At 42.1% G+C, this 17,674-nt stretch overlaps 2 protein-coding genes across 8 annotated transcripts in view; one reads left to right on the top strand and one right to left on the bottom strand.

The window, feature by feature from the left end:
* Nucleotides 1-8,077, top strand: part of DPP4 (dipeptidyl peptidase 4) — a 78,070-nt gene extending 69,993 nt beyond the window's left edge. For 2 of the 3 annotated variants that reach the window (XM_029934484.1, XM_029934485.1), the window contains 3 exons: nt 4,848-4,920; nt 5,183-5,256; nt 6,958-8,077. In XM_029934484.1, the coding sequence (XP_029790344.1) occupies nt 4,848-4,920; nt 5,183-5,256; nt 6,958-7,059 (249 nt within the window). In that variant the 3' untranslated portion in view covers nt 7,060-8,077. Of the gene's footprint in view, nt 1-4,847; nt 4,921-5,182; nt 5,257-6,957 lie in introns of those variants that run through there. The other variant, XM_029934486.1, reaches the window with a different exon arrangement.
* Nucleotides 8,078-13,472: 5,395 nt separating this feature from the next.
* SLC4A10 (solute carrier family 4 member 10) overlaps nt 13,473-17,674 on the bottom strand; it is a 293,603-nt gene continuing 289,401 nt past the window's right edge. For all 5 annotated transcript variants that reach the window (XM_029934489.1, XM_029934491.1, XM_029934488.1 and 2 more), the window contains one exon: nt 13,473-15,580. In XM_029934489.1, coding sequence (XP_029790349.1) covers nt 15,514-15,580 — 67 coding nt within the window. In that variant the 3' untranslated portion in view covers nt 13,473-15,513. The remainder of the gene's footprint in view (nt 15,581-17,674) is intronic.

Genomic DNA, 17,674 nt, shown 5'->3' on the forward strand with positions numbered 1-17,674 from the left:
CCCCGATTCCTGACTCCTCTCAACTGGTGTGTGTGGGGGGGGGTCAGTTTCATTTACTGTTTACTTCATTCATTGTTTTCACTCATTCATTCAGTGCTTGCTTCTATGGCCACACACTAGGCTCAGCTCTTAACATGGATTATTCAGTTCAGTTCTCCATCCCATTCTCTGAGATAAGTGCTCTAATTATCTTAATTTTACTGACACTGAACCTGAGGCACAAAAATGTTACATAAATATAGAGACTGAGGGGTGGGAAAGGGTGGGGCACTTATGTGAGGCCAATAAAGGAAGATTTGGGAAATAAAGAGGGCGGGTGGAGACGCTCTCCATAGGTTACAGAGAGGGACAAGGCAGACAGGACAGCACACACATGAGTAGCAGGTACAGCTGGCTTCCTGGGGATTTGTGAAGCAGGTTGGAGGAACCGACGGATCACACGGAGGCAGGGCTGTGAGGAGAGCGGGCCAAATGGTGGCCTATAAGGCAGGGCATAGACCAGGGTGGGAAAGGATTTATGAGTTCGCACAGAGAGGAGCAGAAGATCAAGGGCAAGAGAAATGGGACCCAAGTCCTGAGCCTTGTTGCCAAGAGAAGAGGGCAGCCTGGAACACACAGAAGGGACTGATTTAACTTGTAGAGGAGATTTATTTTGCATTTTGCTCAAAATTTGATAGGCTTTTGGCAAGTGTATGAAACAGTCATAGATTTGGCAGTCTTCTGCTAGCAGATTTGAAATGTTCAATCCTTAAGAACTGCTGCATCGTTAGGTTATGCAAAACAGGGTGCAATTTTGTAAATATGCCATCTTGTACTGATTTGACATTTGTTCTATTATCCCAGAATATGCCAAAGGGAGAGAGACCTTCAGATTTAAGCCAAACCTTAACTTGTTTGTTGAGTGCTGATAAAATGTTGACTGCTGTGTGATCTTTAAAGAAGCCAGTGTTGCTTGGTGAGGCCTGAGGTAGAGCCCCCTGTCGGGTTGATGGCTTCTCTTTCCTTGGCATCTCATGGATACAGTTGTTTGACAGACGTAAACAAGTAAAACATCCGATAGAGTGGGTTGAATTAATCTTTTCTTAAACATTTTCTGTGGCCTCTGTTTTCCGCGGCATTAATGGTGCTTCCCAAATTAGCGTTATTTCATGCTCTTTATGAGGTTTTTGGTGGCAAGCTGGGGAAGGCATTGAGGAAGTCGGTATGCCCATAATAGCTCCCTGAAGTGCTAGGCTGGCCATTAGACCAGGGCTGTTTGCATTTTCTACAAAAATCTGGAAATGGTGACGAGTTGTTGGCTGGGATGTGAAGGGACATTAGAGCATAATGCTAAGGGACGCGGACGTCGGAGTCAGACCTGAACGCAAATCTGATTTCCACCATTTACTAGCACTGTGAGCTGGGTGAGATCACTTAACTTCTCTCAACCTCCGTTTCCTCATCTGGATAATGGGGATAATCACGCCTACCTCACAGTTATCGAAAAGGTTAATTGAGACACCTGTGCCTGCCATGAGGGCAGCTTCCAGACCATGGCAACTGCCGCCATCATCCTTAGGAAGCAGATTGTCCTTCTGGCTCCTCAGTGGTATAGGGTGGCTTACCATTGTTAGAACTTCTGTTTCTTACAGGACTTCCCTGTTCTTATCAGCTCTCCTTATTTCAAAAATACAAAGATTTATTTGTTGGAAGGTGACTGAGGAACCAGCATGATCCAAGAGCAGCCACAGATGGTTCTTCTTAGGGCTTGAAGGAAAAGCTCCTCACAGCGATGCTGTGGAATCGGCACAGCCACTGGACCAATCCTTCCCACTTCGTTTTGCCAGACTGTTGCTGACAGCGGGCTCTCCGGAAGTTTCTTGCCTCGGGAGAGTGCCAACCGCACCACCATTGCATCCTTGCCCATTTATCACTCTGAGCTTCCTTTTTAGTAGCTGGTGATAGACTATTCGGCTTCTAACTTAGTCATCCATTTCCTTTTCTATTTCTGTTGCCATCGATAGGCAAATGGGGATTATCCTATTTCAGTGGGTTAAAATAGCACCATGATATTATTTCTGATCATTAACCAACGGTTCAGTGAACACGTCATCTCTCTCTCTCTCTGGCTTGGGGCGGGGCCTTCCACAGGTTCAAGGGTCCCACACAGTGGACCGCCAAGGGTCTCTCTTGATTGAGAAGCCAGGATTCTTGGTCTAGCAGCGAATGATCGGTGGTGCCCTGGGCAAGGGTGATGAGACCTCATATTTGGGGGGTGGGTGGGAGAAGGGGAGAAAAGCTCTCTGCCGCCTGAGGGCCTGAAAGTGGGTGTGCGCCTCCAGGCCGCCTGGCCACGTGTTGGGAGGCCCCTCTTGAGGCTTCTCCGGGGCGCAGGGGGCCGGTGCATGGAAATGGCACACCTACCTCACAGTTGCAGGGGAAGCTTTTGTTTTATTTTTCTCTTGCCGCATTAAAGTATTTGTCTTTCTTTCTTTGTAGTGTAATATTGTTAATGTAAAACAATTTGCATCATGACACTTTTATCACAGTTTTCGTCTTTTTCTCAGTATGTTGCATTTCTCACCATGTCTAGTTCATCACAGCTACAGTGTGTACATCACAACATTTATCTTAGGCTCAGGGTTTTACTTGTTTATAAAAATTGTCTTCTTTCAGCCTGTATTCACTCCGTTTAAGAAAAAAAAAAAAAAAAGGCAGCCAGAAACTGTTTTGGTCCAAACTCCAGTAGTTATCACATTCCTTGCTAACTGTCCTGCGTATTTATATGTCTCCTAACTATTACTCTATGTTTCAATGACATTTCTCAGTTTTATGGCTCATGGAGGTTGTGGGAGCAGCTCTTGCTGTTTAAGCTGCCAAGCCAGGAAGGCCCCGTGCGGCTCTGGGAGGTGAGGTGAAGCGACAGAGCTGTCCCTGTGGGTCAGGTCTAGGCCGAAGTTGAGCGTGTTGGGAGAGCAGAGTGCTGGGTTTCTCAGGGGAGGGGGCGGAGGCGGAGAAAGCCCCAGGGCAGTGGTGAGGCTGTGAGAGGACCCGCAGCGAGGATTGCTCGGCCGCTGGCCTAGCACCGGGGCCTGGGGCTCCTGTGACGGATGATCCATGTTCCGTGTTCGCTGGCCGCGTTCAGGCCCCAGCCTCCCGCTATTCAGGCTTCGGATCCTACTCTGCTTTAGGGAGACTGCTTTTGACGCGTTCCTCTCTGGCGAGCAGAAATCGCTTGGGGGTTTGCTGCTGCGTCGGGCTCTGTATCAGTGGCGTCGTCAGAAAAACTTGCCTTCCAAATCTCACAGGGCTCTGCGGTCCAGCTCCCTGTCCATGAGTTCAGCCTCAGAAGACATGAGAACCCAGGGCCAAAGGATGCCCGGTGTCCTTGGGCGTTACAAATTCCAGGATAGCCCCTTAACAACCTATTTCTCACTGTTTCTTTGCTGGAAGGCTATGTCATGAGCAGCTTGGAATTTTAGTGGACTCAGCCCAGCATAGGAAGGAAGAGGTTCCTCCGTCAGACTTTGTACCCAGCTCTACAACATTTCTTACAGGTGTAACCTATTGGGAGTCTCCACGGAGAAAGTGGGATTTCTGTAGACCTCTCTCACAGGAATGCTGGCAGGATTAATTAGAGCTGTGTTTTTACAAATATTCCCATTTTACAGAAAACAGGATTCAGAGAGCAGCATGCCTCCAGGTGCACAGCTCATGGATGTTGAAACAGGATAGAATACAAAGACTCTCACATCAGCCCATCCCCTTCCTGCCAAACCATCAGGGTTCCCATCAAAAAACATGAAGCTGGTGTTAGCCAAAGATATCTGTAGAATACAAACCTTGGCATTCATAAAGTTGACTTTGATTTACCAAGATGCTGAAGAGAGAGGTGGTAGATTTTTAAACCTATGGGAAGGCTACTGGCCCTTCCTCAGCCCAACCCCTAAGGAGACCAGAGAAGCAGACTCTAGCTCACCCTCTCCCAAAGGCACGTCGATGTCTGTGTGACACTTGTACCTTCATCCCAACTTTGTAAACCTCCCAGAACTGAGATGAGATGACCAGTCCCATGCTTTCAAAGGCTTTCTCATCCAGGGCCCCGCCCCCATCCCAGAAGTCCTGCCTGACTGAGGCCAAAAAGCTAACCTCCCAATTCTTTGCCCTATTTCTCTGGCAAATTTGGGAATGGCTTGATCCAATAGCAGGAGTTTCCCCTGTACGGAATGAGGCAGACAACAACTCCCGAATTTTCTAAGGCCACTCGTGATCTTTTTCACCCCTTGCCCCTCCCATATGTTATATTTGCCTAGGTTTGAAACATCTGTTCCGAAAGAGGTTAATACTTGCTCCTCATTCATTGCCTAGCAATGTGGACCAAAGTTCATGTGACATATTGCAGAGTATGTTCAGTTGCAAATGCTATGTACAGGCTCTTTGAAATGTAGCATGTATGGCACCATGTGACACATGGTTGCCATGGCAATACACTTTTTGGCTGAACTACAGCATAAGCCCATGGAACATACATTGCTAATATGAGACTCTGCCCTGTGCTAATGCATAGGACACAGCCAATCTGGGATCTGGGACACAAGGGGTTTTGCGTGCAGCCCTGGTGGCAGGTGCCCTCTGCCTGCGTGTGCAGGGAAGATGTGACATCCTCCCTTTCCAGTCCTGTCTCCCAGGCACAGGCCATGCTGTGCATTCTGCCATGCATGGAGACAGCATTTGCTTAAATATCGGTTTGCTATATTTTGTATCAAAGGGGGCCCCAGCTGAAAACATTTTATTTTGTAAACTGAAGTGAAAAATCAGTTTATGGCAGATCTTTTTTTGAATAATGACATTCTTTTTCCCAATTCCAGAATTCAACAGTCATGAGCAGAGCTGAAAATTTTAAACAAGTTGAGTACCTCCTTATTCATGGAACAGCAGATGGTGAGTTTCAGTTAATTAGACTTTTTAGTATCACAGACAGGTTTGCAATTTCACTACTGACAAAACAAAAGCATGAGGGGCAAGACTGTTACATTTACTTCAATAAAACAGTGTTGCTTTCCACAACTCACTTGTCTTGGGCTAAATGGGATGCTAAGTCCTAGAACTTCAAATAGTCCCTTTCTTCTTGTGCCTTTCCCACCCTTCCTATCAGAAAAGGAGCGGCTATTAGTTACTTTATGTTTCCTTTCTCTCTTGGCAGATAACGTTCACTTTCAGCAGTCAGCTCAGATCTCCAAGGCCCTGGTGGATGCTGGAGTGGATTTCCAAGCAATGGTATAGCAAAACTTGGTGGAAACGGACGGAACTAGCTGGTGGGGTCTGGTTTCCCCTCTCTGGGCTCCTCCTTCCTCAAGCAGCCCCAGGAGACAGGGACAGAATTAAAAGGGTTTTTATTTTCCCAGTGGGACGCCGGAAGTGATATCGTTAAGCCATAGGCAGAGTAATGTTCAGTACTAGAGCCTCGGGGGTTGGTTGAGAAGCACAGCATCGCATATCCGGGGAGTGTCAGAACACCGCTCTCCCATCCGTGTGGTTGTGCCGTCTCTCCCGATTTTGATTCAGAAGGAATCACTCAGTAAATGTGTGGCAGAGTAATTCTAAAGGCGAACCAGCATGAGACTAGCTCGGCTCCGGTATGAAAACCCGTTTCTGTCCAGTATGTATTACTAGCCAGCCTAAGAACAGTGGGACGTTACTAATCAGCACGCTTCCGCTTTGCAATTGCAATGTTACCTTTTGTTGAACCACCACAGGTAGTGAACAATTAGGCCTGTTTTACAGTGATGGAAACAGCTAGAGGTGTTGTTGCCTATACAGAAGGATATTAAGTCAAATTCGTTTTCTGCAGTAGACTTGTTCAGGTCAAGAAGAAAAAATACTGTATATAGCATGTATAAATATGTATGTATGTGTGTATATTTATATGTACGTGTTGCACTAAATATTTGTGTCAAATGCTCTCTTGCCAGTATTAGCTAGAAAAGCTGCTTTTCCTTACTCTCTTCTCACACACACACACACACACACACATCCTTTGCTCTGTGACCGGGTCAGAGGGCACCCACCATATAGTAGTGTGACAGCTATTTGATACCAAAATCAAAAAACCCTGGTATATATCTTTTGGGTCAGATTCTTTTAAGAGAGCTGAGGTTTATTTTTCTGTTACTCAAAGAAAAGACTGATACTTTAATTAGGCAATTTTTTAAAAGTTTATTTGTGTCTCCATAATTTATGGCTGCCTGGTAGTGACTTCCCACTTATTTAATTTAGGATGGATTGATAAATTTTTGCCTCGGGACAATGCTTTCATAAATATCAGACATACAGCTAGAAGATTCCAGTGAAAAATTGAAGTGTTTGTAAATAATACATTTGACTTTTGACCTCATGTTAAACATATATGAAATATTGAAACAGATTTTTCTAGTTCCTTGGTAACTATCAGGAAAGAGTGCTTTTAACAAACTCATTTCTTCTAATATAGTTTCTCTCACCATAGTGTAGGAGAAATCTGACACTTGATAACAAATAAAAATAGTGTGCTTAATGGGATACATATTTTCTCCCATGCATGATGTGGTTCTGTGCCCTTGAGTCATATCTGAAAATGGATTTGGATAGTTTAATTAGAACATGTGTATATCCTTAAAATAATGTTTTAATCCTATGTATGCTTGTGAGAGCTTATTTGAATTATTACTTAAAATTTTTTTTTTACTATTTTATTTTTGAGAGAGGGAGAGAGACAGAATGCAAACAGCGAAGGGGCAGAGAGAGGGAGACACAGAAATCTGAAGCAGGCTCCAAGCTGTCAGTACAGAGCCCGACACGGAGCTGGAACTCACGAACTATGAGATCATGAAGTCGGACACCCAACTGACTGAGCCACCCCGACTCCCCTATTTGAGTTATTTTTTTATTAAAAAAGAAGACAAGTGACGTCCTAATTCTGACCTTTTTCTTTCTCTGCAGTGGTACACAGACGAAGACCATGGAATCGCCAGCAGCACGGCCCACCAACATATATATACCCACATGAGTCACTTCATAAAACAGTGCTTCTCTTTACCTTAGCACCTCAAAGCAGCAGGTCAAACTGTATTAAAAGCCATTTTCGTTCTGTCTCAAAACTGCACTGTTATGATGATCTTGGAAAAAAAAAAGTACAGACAAATCAAGAAATTCAAGGTTACTTTTGTTCCCAAATGTCATATCTATTACCCTAAGTAGGGACTTCTGTGTTCCCAGCAGATTATTACGTTAATCAAGTTTGAATTATTCTGTTTTTGTTTGTTATTTAAAATCACTTCCACATCAGTTGCTGAAACAACAAATATGAGTTGTTCTTATGGGAGCTCTGCATAGGGTCCCTGGGAAGCATTTATCTGTTTCTAACTGGACTCCCCTAATCGTGCTCTCTTCTTCAAAGGGATGGATGGCAAGTTGTAGGCAGTGATTTCCCTGAAGCCAGGGCGAGAGAGGGAGGTTTAAGGAAAGAGGCAGGGCGGCATGGCTGGGAAGCCACGTCTGAACCCGATGACCCAACCAGGCTACTGTCAGCAACTCCTGGAGGAGAGCTGTTCACAGCCAGATGGGCAGAGTTTTCTGAGAAAGATCATTTAACCAGTCTCAGGAAATCATAAATGCAAGCACTGACTTCTGAGTAAAACCACAGCAGTTGAATAGACTCCAAAGAAACGAGAAGGAAACTGGCAACAAAGCAAGGCCCGCAGGTTCTGGTTACGGCTGCAGGTGCCACGCAAGCAGGCTCGGGTGAGGGGAAGGCGCTGCCACCGGGCTTCATAAATACGCTTCCTGCTGAGGGGGCGCCTGGAACTGAGAGGGGAGCACACCGGCCTGCCCTGGTGAGAGGTGAAAACGTCTGTATCACACATTCTAACCTGAAGGAGTCCTCGCATCAGCTTTTCTCCTGTCATTTCTTTGAGCAGCTTAATTACAAGGGTATTTAACTTCCTTGGACTTGTTTTTAAAACCTGAAAATAAACTGCAAAGTGACGTGTTATTATTCCCACTCTACACCCTGTGGAATTTCTCCTGGTCATCGAATAAATGTTCCTTCCTTTTTTTTAGAGGTAATGCGTTTTGTGTCTTGAATGAGACCTAAACTGCACTGGCATATGGACACGCTTATCCAGAAAGGCTCTTGTTTATTTTGCTTGTTATCCCAGACTGCCTTGTAAACATGGAGAGAGTTCAGTTTTTGGGAAAAAAAAAAAAAGCCAGATACATGGAAATGTGTTAAATTAAGCAGTTCATAGGGTTTTTATGTAATACATATATAATTTCTGTTATCCCACATATATATAGCTTTTGAAAAACCCAAATTATTTTTATGTTATTTATAATTTTATTCCAGGAAACTACAATAAGGCTCATGTTAAAAAAAAATCAACATTATCTCAGTGTAGGTTAAGAAAAAATTAGATTACTTAAGGGTTAATTATTTGTGGCTGACATATCTATATTAATGAAAGTATAGATTTCAGATGCTGACTGTAGCCCACTAGATAACTGAGAAAATGTCATTTTTTTGGTCCCATTACCTGCAAAATGGCCTCATTTTTAAAAAATTGATTTTATGAACTCAGACTTAGCTTCAGACCATTTGCTGGAAAAAGTTATCTCAGAGTGAGCTCCAGCATAAAAATCTAAAAGTAAAGAAGTGGAAAGAATCTATCAATTCAACATAAGACCAGTGAGTCACACGTAGGAATGGACAGAGGGTTGTGAAATTCAGCTTCAACTGCACTTCAGGACCATGCCATTGAATAGCTTCCCCTTAAGTCTCAAATCCCACTCATCCATTAGAGACATAAATCAAACTTCAGCCTTAGAAAGTCCCAGTCATAATTCTATTTCTTAATAGAGTTCAGTTGTCATGAATAACTGGACCAATCTCTGCAGAGTTCTATATCCAGAAACAGTAGTCATAGATCATGTGTCCACATCCCGTACTGAATTCATAATCACAAAAGCAAATTAAGTAGAAATTCTTCTTTTAATTGAAACCAAATATTGTGCAGTATCAGATGTTGTACAGATATTCAGACCATTTGGCAATATCAGATGTTAATGATACCAGATATCACACAATATCAGTTTACGGAAGTAAGACCACTGTACAAGAGTAGGTATTGTATCAGGTACTACACAGATATTAAGACCATTGTGTAACATCTGATATTGTACAACTATTGCACAGTGTCAAAACTACACGGTTCAGTGTTCCTTTGATTTCTTAACATGTTAAATATTTAGTCTGGAGTCCAGAAGTAATAAAACATCCTAGCATGTATCTTTCACATAATGAGGGTTACAAAAGTTAAAGTAGATTTCATTTGGCCCTCATAGGGCAAGTGTTACTCTCCAATAAGGGTTTTAAATTGGCCTATTGGAAAAGGAAGGTAAAGCCATTGACAAATAATTTAGAGATAAATTTAATCTGAGGCTAAGCTGAAGACACACAGGAACCAAGTGTGCAGTACTGAAATGTGCAGACTTGCCCGCCCTTGACAGTTGCGGCCTCAGCAGGTGCACGAGTGCTAAGATTCCTGTCACAGACTGTTGGAGCGCACCAGTGCCCAGCAGCAGCACATGCACCGAAGGAAAGGGGCGAGAGTCACATCTCTTCTATGGATCCAGAGTTTAAGTTTTGCTCGAGTTTTAGAAAGTCACTTAAAAAATTATTTATGAACATCTTTGGAAAAGATGTTTGCTAAAAAGGATATATCTCCATGCTTCCTTAAGCAAAAGGCATAGAACATAATTCAGTAAACTCAAAGCCACGACCATAAAGATCAATGATCACATCAGGCAGTATGTCATTCTAGGCATTTTCTTTCTTATTCGCAGGTGGTCACTGAAGCTACCAGTGCTACTACTTGGCAGTTGCTACTTTTGATCCAAGTTGACGTGAGAATTCCAATTTATAAAACTACTAGATTTGCACAATATTTAAGATGCTATAAGTTCTAAATGAAAAATATACCAAAACACAAGGATGGCTTTTTTCATAAGGTAAGAGAATTTTGTTGGCAATTTTGTGACAGGTCTTTTTACAAACATCCTCAATGGTCTGGAGGGTGTGTTCAGTATGTCAGATACACAGCTGATTGAGAATGAGAGATGAATGTGATAAAGCATAACATCACTACCCATAAGAAAATCTCAGAGCATGATATTAATAAGACCAATGTCATGGTCAGTAGAAATTTATCATCTTTCCACATGTCACCTTTCTGTGAAAATATTAACATTTAAACTTGAGAACTGGAATTAATAAAGTAATTTCTCCACTGCTAAATTGAGAAGAGTATCTTTTCTGGTGTTATGGACTTTAAACTTTTACAAACCCAATGAAATTTTTTATTCTTCATAATTTTCATCTGAACAATTTATCCCCACTTTGTCAGATTATTTAAAACACATATTTGGTGAGAAGTGTGACCCACCCAATAACCAAACCCCTGATTATTTAATGAAGCTTCTCTTTTTCATGAAGCTTCTCTTCTAAAGTCATGATACTTGTGACTTGTGAGCAAACAATTTCATTGGGCAGGTTTGGTTTCCAGTGTTAATCACAAAAATATGAGCCACAAAGAAAATGTAGCATACCGAGAAGAACTATTTCTCATCTTAACTTGGTTCTGGTTGCACGACCCAGATTGAGTACCCTGCTAAAGAGGTCGGCAGTCACTCCTTGCCTCCTGCTGGAGACTCCGCGCACCGCAGCCTGGATAAGGTAGACACGGGTTAGACTCTCGGCAGCACCACTCACAGTAAGAAACATTTTCAAGAACACAACTTAGTCCCTCTGAACCCCAGTTTCTTAATTTGAAAGAAGTACAGAAACACCAGCCTCTCAGAATTTTTGCCTTGCTGTGAAGATTTGTGTATATACTATGCTGGCATTGTATGCATCTGGCACCTTCACCCCCCACTCTTCCCCTCCTCCTGTGCACGGCTATTTAACTTTTGATCCTGGTCTAGGACTCCATCGCTGACTGCTGGGATCGCACAGTTCCCCGCCTTATATGCCTGTGTCTGCAGGTGCTGGGTACACGAAGGTGTTCGTCAACCATTCGCTTTTGCTTCTACACTGACATACCAGCAAGAGCCTTTTTTGGATCTTTAATCCATTCTTAAACTGAGCAGCAGAATTTTGTGATATATTTTACTTAGGATTCTGTCCACAGCCTTTCCCAGCTGGAGAAAAATCCAAACACAGACCTAGGCTCTGGAAAGTTAGAAAAGAAGGATAAAACACTCTTCCTAATTTTTACGAAGCTTATAAACAAATGGAAAGGATAAGTCACATGGCAGAAATCTCTAACTACACACACCAGAAGCAAGAGAACCAACATTCGAAGCGAAGTCTGTGGTCAGAGCTATGAGATGAGTGGGGGGAAAAAAGGTGGGCGGGGAAAGGTGATTTCTGGATTCATACGAGCCGCCGTTGGCCGAACTTTGTACTACACTTACATTTCTCTAAGAGTCTCAGGATTACTGTCGATACCATGCTTTTCAGACCATTCTTTTTCCAAATACAAACCAAACCATATCATATAAAAGAATGTTCTACATGAAAGGATTTATAATATAACTATTGTGTTTGGAGTTACTTCCGTACCTAAGGAGTATGCTTACGCCGGTTTGGTTTCAGTCACAATTACGGTTTAGGGACCACTCACAGAGCCTTTGGTTTGAGGCTCAGAGTCCTCCTGGATTTCTAAGGAAATGATGCCACTCTTCCCCCCACTATCTTCTCTACTTTGCTGCTAAACTAATCTTTCCAAAAAAATTGTGCCTCTCCATTACTCAAAACTTTTAATGGGTAAAGTGCAAATATCCTAACATACAATTTAACACCATTTTATAATGTGATCAACTTGTATTTATACCTTTTCTTACAGGTCTTCCTTACTCTCCTCACACTCCACCGTCCCGGGCTGTTTGCTTGGTTCCAATTATGCCACATATCAAATATGGCAGGCTCCGGTCACACCATATAGCTTAACTTTTTAATTTCATTTTTATTTCAATACTGGCATGTGTTTAAGAATCTCTGCAGCTCTTGGAGTAGGTTTCCTTCCCTATTTCCATCCTAATTCATATGCTACCTCTTACATAACATTTTCCTCAAACTCTGCCCTACTCAAAGTTCCATCTTTGAGTTATTCTCTGCTTTCATTATGCAGCCAACTCAGTACATACCGAATTGTGCTATAGCTGTGTGTCTCCTGTGCCCTTAGAAGCAAGGACCACAGTTCTATTTTCAAAGGTCCAGGTCAGAAGTTGTGGCCAGCACACCAACAGGAGCGGAGCTAGAGTTGTATCAGTGAGCTGCAGCTTTCTGAGGAAAACACCCAAAGAGATCTCAAAAATAAAGTATTACCAGTAATCCTTGAATACTGGACTTCTTCAAGGGGACTGATTACGAGTAGCCTTTCCCAGTGGAAATTTAGAGAATCATCCATCCAAACTCCTCTCATACAATTCTCAAATGCTTGTAAATCTCATTTCCTTTCAATTGAATATACAAAATAGCTTATTAGAACATTTGGGTAGCAATTTGAAACAAGAGTAAAATAGTCAAGTGGCCAGGAGTGAACAGCTACAGCTAGATAGGAACAGAGGTGGATCAGTGCAGATGGCGGGGGGGGGGGAAGCCACACTTTTAAGAGCCAGGAAAAATCCTAAAAGATCTAGGCATTGTGTTGAAATAGAAGTTGCTTGTGAATTGTCAGTGCAGAGTTTCTATCAAGTTATGGATTCAAACTACACACCACAGAGATATTCAATTAAAATTAGGGAAAAACTTCCCAGTATCAAAGGCTGTTAAATGGTAACAATTAGAAGGTATACTCACAAGTCAAAAGAAAAATACTGATGAGTACATTAGAGTTCTGAATGTAATTACTGCTCTAACATACTGCCAGATGGCTACAAAAGAATAATGGTCCTATCTGAGCCATTGTAACAGGGAGGAGAGAAATTTTAGGAAATGCTTTTTCCATGGTGTGTGTGTGTGTGTGTGTGTGTGTGTGTGTGTGTGTGTGTGTGTGTGTGAGAGAGAGAGAGAGAGAGAGAGAGAGAGAGAGAGAGAGAGAGAGAGACTGACTGACTGACTGTGAATGGGGGGGGCGGGAGTAAAAACTGAAGTCTATGGAGCTCTAATAATGGAAAATCCTACTAAAGACCCTGGAAGGTTTTATAGTCTTGGGAGCAATGCCATTTGCACCCAACTCACTGGGCTGGAAAAATGAAGAGATGTATCCAACTATAGCTCTCATAATATTCTTTTCATAAGGTTCAAATTACCTGGACACTCTTGAAATATCTGCATCCCCAACCTTTCTTCACAGGGGTGTTTAAATTTAAACATTATGTTCAAACAATCAAAATGTTCTACATCGATTTACTGACTAACACTAAGGAGAAAAAAGACAAGACACTTTGCATCACAATTTAAAATGTGCAAGGAAATTAATTAGGATAAATATTTATTTCCACATAACATTTCTTAGTTGTGAAAAACACAATATCCTAGTCACATTTACACATTACTTGAACTGTGCAATAAATTACATTCAAGGTATTCAGTAATTTTGACCAGGAATCTGAAATTAGGAGGAAATATATAACACTACATTTTTTCTTATATTTTATATGATTTCAAAATATTAGGATTAACATAGAGATAGCATTAAAATTCACACGAAAACAAAATAACTATAAAAATACTCAGAAATACAGAATTTCATTGGATATGATTGCTTATTCAAATGAGTGATCAAGTGAAGGTCTTAATTCACTATGATCATTTGTAACAGAACAGGTACTAATATATTAAAACACTAGGAGGCTGCTTTTAGGACTGACTGGCACGTACAGCTAGTCTAAATCATAAAATGATGGAAATGTTTACAATGTAGTATATTATAAAACACACAAAAGCAACACATTTGGAATGGAAAATTTCTGTATTTTTCCTTGGCATTTATAAACACAGCCTGTATTAACTGCAAATTATCCGTATATGTTTTAGGTTTATGTTCCGTAAAAGAGAAGGCTCCTCAAAGATTGTGAGAGGAATTTTTCAGAAAGTATCAAAATGTTGAACCTAATGGAAGCTTTGTTGGGGTTTTAAAATGTCCCTCATAAGCTTAATCGCAAGAGGATTTTTTTCACTGTTCATGTGCAGTTATCCAAAAAATATATAATTAATAGTTTGGAAAAGCCCCAGGGCTCTGAATTATTGTAAAATAGGACACTGCAGATTATAAGGTTGATGATCACTGGTCATTCTTAGGAACCGAGAGCGCTATAAGATTCCATCTTTATTAACTTCACATTCATCTAAAAAGAAATGAAATCCTATATGTTTAGTAATGCTCAAAAATTCTTAACTTTCCTTCCTCTTGTACAAGCTCAGTAAAACTGGATTCTTTGATGGACAGAAATATCTACAGAACCCTCTCAAACAGAATCTAAAATTTTCATTTAAAAGATTATTTTTCTACAACATGCATTCAATTAAAAAGTGGAACAGAGCTTTGCAGAAGGAAGAAATTACAGTTGGAGACCTGTCAGCCTAACATTAGAACATGATTCAGAAGCAGCATTAAGCAGTACGTGACCTTTAGCAGCAGAGGAACCATGGAGTGAAACTTCACATACAAGGGTCCATCACGTGGCCTTCCACGGGTATGTATATAAAAGGTTTATTTGGAAAACATTTGTTTTTAATGGGAGAGAAATTTAACGGCATATTTCTGATAAGGATTTATACTGAAAATCTCACAAAGCTTACAAAGTTTTCCAGAAGTAGTTCATACAAGCCTAGTATTTGATGTTGTAATCACAACTTGAATCATTAACCAACCCCTACTTAACTCTCTGCACTAGTTTCTGATTCTTTTATACAAGTTGTGAACAGGTTCTATATATTTTTTTTCAAATGACTAAGTTTTAGTTACATATAAACTCTTATGTATTAAATGTATTATGATAAATCAAGGAAATGCATAAATATAATTTTAAAAAAATGTTTCCAAACAAACTTTTTGATTGGGGTCTTCTGAAAGAAGTCACTAACACTAAGCTATAAAAAAATAAAAAGAAGTAAAACTACCTTTCAAAATTCTTCTGAATGAAATGATCAGGTAGCTTCAGGTCACTAAAGTAGGAAAATACAAACTAGGTAAATATGACATCTCTTTAAGAAAGCTATTGCTCTCAGAAAACTAACAATGGGAATCCAGTGTTTACAAATGTCTAACATACAGCAAGGAGCACACAGATTCTTGCATTAGCTACTGTATAGGCTCACAAGGGTGTCTCACTGTTCAGAAGTTTAAACACAGAAATGAAACAAGTTATTGCACTACTTACAGTATGAAGGTGGATTTGGGATGAGAGACAATTTACAATACATGATCAAAGCAGTTTTATTAATAATTGCGGCGCTCTTCTCATATATATTTAAAAAATAAATTGAAGATCAAGTCATAGACAAGTCTCCCTGTCAACACCTTTCCCTGAGTCCGCTTTCTTCTCTTTCCGGCTTTCGATGCTACAGGAGGAAGACAAGGAGAAATCTGTTACTGCAGCGGGGCATGGAGACTGAGGTCCGCTTGCTCAGACACAACCACCAGCCCCAAAGTTTCACATGGGCCCCTAGCATTGCTCTTTCATGCCGCAAAGCAGAGATACATAGCAGCAACTAAAACCCTCTGCACTCAGTGAGATGGAGACCAAGAATTGCAGAAGGGGGAAATTCAAAAAACAGGAACTAAAACATAAAAATCAGACATTTTTAAACAGTTTCATATCATGCAAGACTAATACCATGGTCTTCATTTGGACAAAGGAATTACTGGTAATTGTTGAAAACGCCAGTCCCGCCCCCATCTCCAGAAAGCACTGACACCATAATGACAAGATGTCACGGTAGGTATTTCAGGGCTCACTCGAGTGGCTCATCCTTTGTGCACAGACTGGATCCTGGTCTTTAGTGAGAACCGTGTCGTGGTCGGTAGCATAGACACCCCACTGCTGTCACAGGGAGGTGGTCACCCCACACGCTGCCCTCCACACACCTGTGCAGACTGACCCTCACCCTACCCATCAGATGAACAATCTTTCACCTCACTGCTTCCAGAACAAACTCATTCCCAAGTGACTTCTGTCTTATCTGTTGTCCAGTTAACCTTATCAGTGGGCAAGCTGGTAATAAAACACTACCATTCCTGTCTTTGTGGGGCATTTTTTTTGGTATTGTCTCAAAGAACACTTTTTCTACTCTCATGCTGACAGTTTTCATGGGAAACTCGAAGAGTGTGCTTATGGGCAGGAAGCTCACAGCCAGGATCCAGGCCTCTGATGTGGGGGGGGCAGGGGAGGTCAGAACGGCTTACTCCCAGTGACCCCCAGCACGGGGCAGAGCCGCCCACACCTGGGGCCTCTCCTGTCCCTCCCTGCCACTGACACAAAGGCGACTCACAGCTGGCCTGTCGGGCCCTGAGCTGGAAGAACCCATGCACTTTTACTGGTCACATCTTCCCTTAACCCAAATTAATGGAATAGTTGACAGCGGGGAAACCCTTGGTTTATAACTCTTCTTCAAGTAATAAAGTGACAGTTAAAAACCTCTCTCTCTCTCTCTCTCTCTCTCTCTCTCTCTCTCTCTCTCTCTCTCTCTATGCGGACTCCTGCACAGCTTTCTTAGTGGTCAACAACATAGACACATGCTACGAGTGTGTTTTTCAAATTGTTTTTCCTCCAATTCAAGCTCGAAACAGCCCTTCTCAGTTGTCACCACCACCCGGCGCCATCAGGTAAGAAGTGCTAGAGCTTCTGCCGTCCGTGGCGCGCTGCCAGCTCTGAGAGCTGGTGTGAGCAAGCGTCTGTGGCGCCCGGGCCTGTGCCTGCCACACTTCTTAGCGCACACTACTTACAGGTCAGAGCAAAGCAACTTTTCTCCCTTGTCTTTTCTCCTTCCGCAAGAAGAGATGACAGTGTGCACATGATGTGTTGAGAGCCTTAACTCTGTATTTTTAACTCCTCTATCTGCATGACTCACTTCCTTCTACTTTTAAGTGTCTTTCATATGACAAGTGGCTGCTATCCTACTTTTCAAATTAACTCCTCCTTGGGCTTTACCTGGCTCCTCCTCTCATCCACCCAACAAAGCCAGTGAAAAGGGGCAGCGGGGCAGCGGGGCAGCGTGGGGCGGCAGAGGAAGCCTGGACTTGGACCTGGAGGGTTAGGTTCAGTTCCTGGAAGCCCACAAGGAACTCTGTGGCCTTGGACTAGTTATTTAATCTCTTGGACTTGGTTTCCTCATCTGTAAACTAGTTTTGGACTATAAGAGTCCCTAAGTTCTCTTGTAGCTCGAAGGTCAGAATTCCGAAGCTGGCATTCTCAATTACAATGGGGAACGATCTTTTGAAAGACAGACTATAAGATCCTATCTGTAGGGACTATAGGGATGCAGACACACAGGCCTGTCTACACCCGCCCAGTTCCTGTGTGCCTGATGATCTGTTTCATAAGCTTTTTATAAATGAGCATCTTCCCAATGGCACTGTCAGCCACCAAGTGCTGAGAAAAGATTCAGAATGTTGACTGAATTCACAGATTTGCTTCCTCCTGATGTCCTGCTTTG

The sequence above is a fragment of the Suricata suricatta genome, chromosome 3, assembly GCF_006229205.1.
Source record: "Suricata suricatta isolate VVHF042 chromosome 3, meerkat_22Aug2017_6uvM2_HiC, whole genome shotgun sequence".
In the NCBI taxonomy this organism is placed as follows: domain Eukaryota; kingdom Metazoa; phylum Chordata; class Mammalia; order Carnivora; family Herpestidae; genus Suricata; species Suricata suricatta.